Source organism: Anarrhichthys ocellatus, unplaced genomic scaffold (genome assembly GCF_004355925.1).
Source record: "Anarrhichthys ocellatus isolate YVR2014 unplaced genomic scaffold, GSC_Weel_1.0 scaffold40, whole genome shotgun sequence".
Lineage (NCBI taxonomy): Eukaryota > Metazoa > Chordata > Actinopteri > Perciformes > Anarhichadidae > Anarrhichthys > Anarrhichthys ocellatus.
In genome coordinates this window covers 3912315-3920443 of record NW_022280070.1, presented here as the reverse complement: position 1 = coordinate 3920443, position 8129 = coordinate 3912315, and the positions used below count along the sequence as shown (strand labels likewise).

Sequence of the window (8129 nt, the reverse complement as noted above, 5' to 3'; positions counted from 1 at the left end):
CAGGCCTTTTTATATGGAATCATCACTATAAATATATCATCAAATTACTGAGAATCACAGACACATCATGCCTTTGTTGGAATTTGACAGATTATGTCATAATGATGTTTTATTACAAGGAATGAAATAATGGATGCTTTATGGCATAAATGCAGAGACAGTCCCACTTACATTTTTTTTTTTGTAAGGCTTTGCGGTTTGCACATAGGAATATCCATACACTCCTGTGGATTTAAGAACAATCCAGATGACAGGCTTCCACGGGGAGAAGGGAAGAAGAAAAATAAGGGGGGAAAAAAAAAGTTTTAGGACGGGCCTCTGGTGACGTGCAGGGCCTGCAGGGCGGTATTTCTCAGGCGGAGAAAGAGTCTGACTGGGGCGTGTGCGCCACATCTGGAATAGTAGCTGCAGAGAAAGACGTCGAGAGAAGCAGAACCTCGCTGATACTTGTCCCAACTCTCAGCACTCCCTTTTTCTTTACGGATACAAACCTCTTGCTTTGCCTATTTGTAAGTTGGAGTAATGTGTTGGAGTTCCTCTTGTTTTTGTCAGTGAACTTTTTTCATTTACTTTTTTTTTCCTCCGAATCATACAACAGGACAACAACCCCTGGAGTTTAAATCGACTTTGGATTTCCTTTCTGTGACGCGAAAAAAAAAAAAAGCAACTTTGTCTCACATGCGTTAGCTTTACCTGGCTGACTCGCGTGCGTATCACCATTGTAGATGTAGATATTCATACTTAGAGAGTTTAAAGCTCGAGGCTCGCGCGCATGGCGCGGCGCTACGCTGGAATGTTTCTCATGCAGATGGATCGCGTTTGTTTTCCAGCAGCATGCATTGATTAGTGCTGAAGCAGCCTTTCTTACGCACGCCGAGACGTCTCTTGAGCTCTTTCACTCATTATGCAAACACGCGCTGCTTGAATCAATGAGTTGTAATTAAACCATTCGGACTTGTATAAAATGGATCAAAAGTTCAAAATCGTGAAATCAGCTGGAGAATCGATTTAGTTTAATTACTGCAGTCTGACTTAAAACTCAACATTGACCATGTTAGGCCCATCGGGAAGAAATTATTTTCCCAACCTCCTTTCTACGTTTGAGTGTAAGGGGATACTTTCACATTGAGGTAAACACTGCGGCTGGTGCAGAAGTGAGAAAATAGCGCCCTCTAGCGTCGAGATGAGCTCATAGTACGGCTAACGTGTTCTTTTTGTTGGAGAGATGGTAAAGTCTTGTGGATTGACTTATTCTTGTCTCATGTATCACTCTAGATCTACCTGTAAAGATGCTGCTCTTCCTGCTCGGAGTGCTTGTTTTGCACATAATCATTCTCATTCTTCTCATTGTGTCGACAGCAGCCAGTGTAAGTTGTCCTGTTGCACTTTATTCAAATCACTTTTAAATTCTGGGTGTGAACAACAGCAGAATAGAACATGGTGTGAATAAGATAGACTATAGCTGCTTTATTGAAATGCTTAATAGCTGTTATTGGTGTTGGATATTACAGCCCCGGGCTGTTCTGTGGATGCTGCGGTGTATTTTAATGTTACTGTGTTGTTGTGTTTACCAGGCCTGGTCTGTAGGTGGGGATAGTAGCACAGATCTATGGTACAATTGCATGACAATTAATGGAGGCTACCACTGCAAGCCGGCCGGCAATGAAGGTTTGTCAGCATTCCTGAAAAAAAACAAAAAACTGACTGAGTTATGCCTTTATTGCCTTTGATATAGAAAAGTTGTGAATGTGTTTAAATGCATGCTCTCCATCTGTCTTCTAGACTGGATCCAGGCAGTGCAGGCCCTCATGATCCTGTCCCTGCTCTTCTGCTTCTTCTCCCTCATTGCATTCGTGTTTCAGCTGTTCAAACTGGTCAAGGGCGGACGCTTCTTCTTCACCGCCATCTTCCAGATCTTGGCCAGTGAGTATGACTTCATCACACGCCGACGGGTGACGCCCTGAACAGATGCGGGTGGAGCAGTGAGGTCATCTATATTTGCTTTCAGATCCCCCTCACCTCTCTTCTCGTCTCTCCTAGGTGTGTTTGTGATGTGCGGGGTGATCATCTACACCGTGATGCGTCCGGATGATGCATCCGGCACACAGTTCGGCTACGCCTATGTGCTGGCCTGGGTGGCTTTCCCTCTGTGTCTCATCAGTGGCCTCATTTATATCATCCTGAGGAAGAAAGAATGAGAGAGAGAGAGAGCAGAGGAGAAAAAGAGGAGGGGTAGTAAGGTGACCCCTTACAACAACATCGCACTGTGCCTACTGCCCACAGACCATAGACTGACATCCCAACGATACAACAAAAGTACATGTGTCACCAATAATTGTAAACATTTAAACAGACATTTATCACTGCTGGGGATTCATTTTGCTGTATTTCAGTATATCCACTACATCCCCATCACATGCTGAAAACTATCACACCTGTTTGCTTTGTCGATTTCAACAGTGTTACTACACGTTTCCTGCAGTGACAGATTGTCTCCAAAATGGGTTTATAAATGTGTTGGCGACAGATTGATTTTTTTTGTTGCATGCTGGCATCCGACTTCCACAAATCCATCATGTGTGACACAACAAAGACGAGTAATCTCTGCCTTGCTTCAGTACAAAGATGTACATAGTGTCTGTGGTTTTTAGACATATTTATAACATTTTTACATACATTTTTGTACATAGTGTTGTCAAGTTAACATTGTCTTGCTCATTTACGTGATAAGAGTTTTTTTTGTCTCTCACAAATCATGCAGCTGTGCCAAAGAGATGTCCCTTAATCTGCCTGAGTATCAAGCTTTTTTTTAAAAATTTTGAGTGTCCAATGCTTTGAATCACGTGCCTTACTTAGAATATCTGTGTTGTTCATGAAGGAAATGAGTAACTCTACAGACATTTAAAAAAATAGCAATAAGAAGTCTTAATAAACTCATGAAGTTTTCCTGAATTATCATTGTACTTGTGTCATTTTGTTTTTTGCATTTTGTAATCTAGGTTTGAAAAATGGTGCTTTTGATCTACTATTCTTGAAATGTATAGCCTACTTTGTGTTGCAAGTGTGTCATGTCCTGTGATTAATTTGCTTTGTACAAACCCCAGTGTGCATTTTTGTCAGTATTCTTCTAAATAAACCCTTTGAAATGAATCATTCTCACTGTTGAAAGGTCCAGCCGTTAAATAAACTCAGTTGCAACTACACACATTTAGTGTTCACACCACACAGTGACCCTTTCTACCAGATATTTCCTGTTCAGTGGTTTTACTCTGAACTTATACTAGCTGATATATTAACTGTGTGGTATGCTGGGATGAGCAAATGAGCAAACGTGTTCGTGACTGACCTTGTTCCACGCAGCTACTTGTAGTGGCTTAATTGTACCACATGGTGGAGCTGCGACACACAAAACACCACCAGGGAACCATGGATGCTGATGAAATGCCTGCACATAGTATATAATCATATTTAGATAAGATAAAATAAACAAGTTGAGTTTAAATACATTCATCCAGACGGTAAACAAACACTCACACTGAAATTACAAATAGCACCATCTGGCTACAGCTTGAGAACTTGCTAATCATCTGCGAGTAGCAAACAACATCACATCAAAGTGTTAATGTTAAATGGTTCATAAAAAAAACTTCAGAAGCATCTCTGTGAGGAAAAGTAAATAACGTTTTATTTTCAAATCAGACATATTTAGATCATTGGCTGCACATTTATGTCAAGCTTCTCAGAAAAGACACCAATCTGTCGTTGTGCCTGACAAGTTTCCCTGACAGATTCTCCCCTCTATTTTACATATATTAAATGTTTCACTTCCCGAAACAATATTTATTATGCAGGACATACTTACACAGCTGATACACTGCAGCACATCTGTTCTTTACTCATCAGCTGCACAGTGACTGAATAGTGCAAGAATTACCATGAGATGAGTATAGCTATGCTGTTTATTTTCACTAAGTGGTGGAAGAAGTATTCAGACCTTTTAGTAAAGTATTAATACATAAAGCAGCTCAGCAGTCAGTGAGTGAATGGTCAGGTTGCTTATAATTCCACTAGGTGGAGACTGCAACACAATTCTCCCGTTTTTTATTTTTCCCAAAGATCTTTTTTGAAGTTTTTAGAATTTTTAAAAAACAATCAAAACTATGTGAGTGGTTGTTAGAGTCATATGCTATGAAACATTTAACCGTGTCTCCCAAATTAAAGAAGATATATTTCACACCCAAAGCGATTAATTTAATTCAACTGTAAAAACACACATTTTCCTTCTTTTATATTGTCTTACTATCATTAAACACATGCCGATCAGAAAGTTATCTTTAAGTGTGTCTTGCTGAAACACTGAGACTCTTAAAGTTTCATGTTAGTTATATCTCACTTCGAACATGAATCATGACATGAATCAGAGCATCTCCAGAGTCCAGACGTGAAGGATACACACCAACCCTTTTTTTAGCCTCCTACCAGGCTCCAAGGTACCATACTACCCAGCGCCATCTGTGCACACACTTGTATGCTCATGTGCACGGCTGCAGTGCAATATTCAGGAAAACAGATTTAACCACACACACATAATCGTGTTACATCTTAAGCGGTGTGAATATCATACAGTAGTCAGCTGAACATGCAGATAGATGATGAAAATCACATTCTCAGGATTGTTGGTCAAAAGAGCTTTTCCTATCTTCATCAGTCCTGACACAAAAGAGAGGCCAGTTAATGTTGCTCTGGTTAAAGTCCCTGGGCATACAGATAACATATTGAAGATGTCAGGAAAACTCCGGAGGCCTATAGTGGCCTCACAGCTCCATTTCAAACGTTGCTAACCTTAAGGGTTATTTATCACTGGGAGGGTCACTGGGGGGCACTTAGTATTTACTGCAGGACATACAGGATGGGGGATTGAGGGGAAGCCACCCTCATCACCATCCACTGTGTGCTTATTTTGGTGGCTGTATACATACATCAACACTGTTGAACTACTTGATGAAGACCAGGATATTTCACCTTTTTAACAACAGCCAAGAACATTTACATGTAGCCCGTCAAGTGTTTTCTTGGTATCCCAGGAACGCATCAGGATCATTTCCATAAGTCTACGGTTGGGAATTTATCTGTTGGGGCAGTAATGGTCGTGGAGGCACCATATACAATGGGGCTGCAGCCAGCTGATGGGTCCTTGAATAGGACATGTGAGGACTTCAGAGGAAGCTTCGGCCCTCCTCTCTTCTTTCTCTTTAGATTTGTTGCCTTTTTATCCAGGGTGTCTGTCTCCTAGAACAAACCCCAAAGCCTTCAGATGTAGCTAAACGATAAAGAAAATGGGCAAGCCCAGTTAATTCAAAGCTGATTTCATCACGCCCATAAATCTTGGAGAAATCAAAGCCCATCTTATGCCCGCCCCTCTCCTCTTCCTTTGTCTTGCTAATACACATTAGTGAGCGGCTGGCTGCCCACTTTGACGGCAGCCCGGACAGGATCTGGGCAAAGTTGCAAATTTGGAACCTGGAGGCACCTTTGACCCATGACCCCTGCCGTTAAATCTTGCCACTTGTATCCGCCTTAGACCCCCGCCATGAGAAGGAATCTCCCAGCTCCATTTCCTGCCTAAAACTCACAGGGAGACATGAAGACATACAGGATGAAGATGACAGGGGGATGAGAAACAAACAGTTGTTTTTCCTCATCTGATTTGGGCACATGAATACAAATGCACACAACTTTACATACACGTACAACTAATTTACAAACACACTCATGCATAATATAAATGCATTCTATCTAAATTATGAGTGTGAAAAAAATCCCACCAACACTGAATCATCCATCCCTCACGCTCTGTGGAGCTGAGCACAGATGTGACAGAGCCAGGAGTTTTAAAAAATTCATCACTGCATGTATGGACTTTAAAATGAGAGAATATAGCCAATTTTCAGTGAAGTTTAAGATAAAGTAAAAAAAAAAACACAGTGCCACAGTGTATATTCACTCATCCCGAGTGACCTGAATGATATTTGATTCAAAACATTGCTTCTGTAACTTGAGACTTAATTAAAACAGTGTGTTGTAAATAATTTAGTGCCAACAGCGATACAAGTCACAATCGTTCAGTAAGAAGGGAGTTGGTTACATGGGGGAAAAAAGAAGAGAAAATTTGAACTGCTATTTTTATGCACATTAAATCTGGTTCCATAAATATCATGGAGGGATTCTGGAAGCAGTCCCAACATTTGGTGCTTCAATATGGTTTCTCCCTCCATATTTCTGTGTGTCTGTCTGTCCTTTTGTCCCACATACACACATTCACCTCACACTCAGGGTCTAAGCCATTCTTTTCCCTATATTTGGGACACAGATCAAAAACTATTTAATTTCTTTCAATCAAGTCCCCATTTGATTTTTGTCTAAAAGGTTAGTTCTGGCATTCCTGAAAGCAGTTCCTGTGTGGCAAATGACACAGAGGGCCACATCACACTGGACTTCCAGGGGGTAGACTGGGGTATGCATTCCAGAGATATTCTAAAAATAGTAATTAGAGTACTTTGATGCCATAAACGACATCACCGAGCTCAGCAGAACTCATTTAAAAGCTGTGTGGCCACTAGCCACCAACAAAGACCTTCTAATCTAACAAGGGTTTCTATACTGGTGTGAGGAGGCTACCGAGGCAAACATTTCTCCTTTAATTATAAAACAGTGAGTCGGAGAGTGTCTTGCCGCTCTCTGGTGTTTCAGGCCTGAGCAGAGCTCCTCCAAATTAGAGAGCATGTGTGACAGTGCCGAGACGCATCACTGTGGGGAAACATGGAGCGGTGGTTACACGGCTGCTGATCCATTTATGGGCTTCAAATATACGCTTCCCACATTTGAGTGTGAGATGAAAATATGCAGATGATTTGCGAGAGCGTGTGAGAGCTTGCACATCCATGGCACGTGAGGACGATTACCGAAAAGTGGCACAACAATGATTTGAAAACATTATACCGTGTGCAAAGGAAATGATCCTCTCTTCACGCATTAATGAAGAGGCAATCACCCCAAAATGACGATATTACATTTTTTTGATCATTTTGTCTGCGAAATTGTGTCTTTGCTAAAACAAAAGTCTCTTACTAAGTGCCAGGAGACTGGTTGTGGAGTCAGAGGCAGTACAAAGATAAATCCCTCTGTACAGCACTACCACAATTAGTGTCATTGACTGAAACCGCTGCACAGTAATCATGCCAAGTGAGTTCAACTATTTTGTGAATATTGCAATTTAGTTATTTTTACAATCTGTTGTGATTTATTTTGCATCATCACTGGATTTGTCGGTGGTACAGAGCACCCCTGAAATAGATTGATACATAGATACATGCATACATGCATACATGCGTAAGATCCAATTACAGGCATTCATCTGTCAGTGGGCTGAATAAGCCAGAGAGGCAGACGTGATATCTGCTGGCAGATCAAATAAAGGATGGCGGTCGTGCCCTAATTGTGGGGTCAAACTGAAGTAGCTGTGTTATTTCAACCTCACTGACCCTGGCCGGTGGCCTCAATCTCCCCGGTGGATTTCAGAGTGGATGGGGAGTAGAGACCAGCCGAGAAGTAGGTTGTTTGTAGTGGGTGTCTTTGTTTGTCTTCCCAACCTCGAAACCCGTCTCTGGTGACTGATGATCGGAGTCCTGGTGGCTGCTCAAGTCTGTAATAAGGAAAGCTAGAGTCACACCTTTAGCAAACACTCTACTGCCCAAAGTGCCCGAGAGACGTACACACAAACACACAGGTGGGTCCAGAAGTTTCCAGTCCTCAGACTCTATCTGCTCAAACAGACGCCCGGATACTTATCTAATCTATCTGATTCGTCAGTAGTAAAGTTCCATATCGCCTGCTTCCTCTGATTGGATGTAACAGCCTATTTCCTCCCATTTCCTCTTCATCTCCAGATCACTACAAGCCAGGCTAAGTTTACATCAAGCCATTGTCATTTTTCATCAATTTAAATATATATATATATACATATATATATATATTTTATATATAAAATGCAGGTCAGCTGTCGCTATGCTGCAGCTGCAAATTTGTTAATGGTCAGTTTAAACTGCTTCTGTGTTTTTATCTGCTCTTCA

The 8129-nt window shown here is 41.4% G+C and overlaps 1 protein-coding gene across 1 annotated transcript; it reads left to right on the top strand.

Moving 5' to 3' along the window:
* The first annotated feature begins 383 nt into the window (after positions 1 to 383).
* On the top strand, positions 384 to 3150 carry pmp22a (peripheral myelin protein 22a). Its single transcript, XM_031867928.1, has 5 exons — positions 384 to 509; positions 1276 to 1367; positions 1575 to 1668; positions 1783 to 1923; positions 2041 to 3150. The coding sequence occupies exons 2-5, from the start codon at positions 1290 to 1292 to the stop codon at positions 2196 to 2198; spliced, it is 471 nt and encodes a 156-aa protein (XP_031723788.1). The 5' UTR covers positions 384 to 509; positions 1276 to 1289; the 3' UTR covers positions 2199 to 3150.
* Positions 3151 to 8129: the final 4979 nt, after the last annotated feature.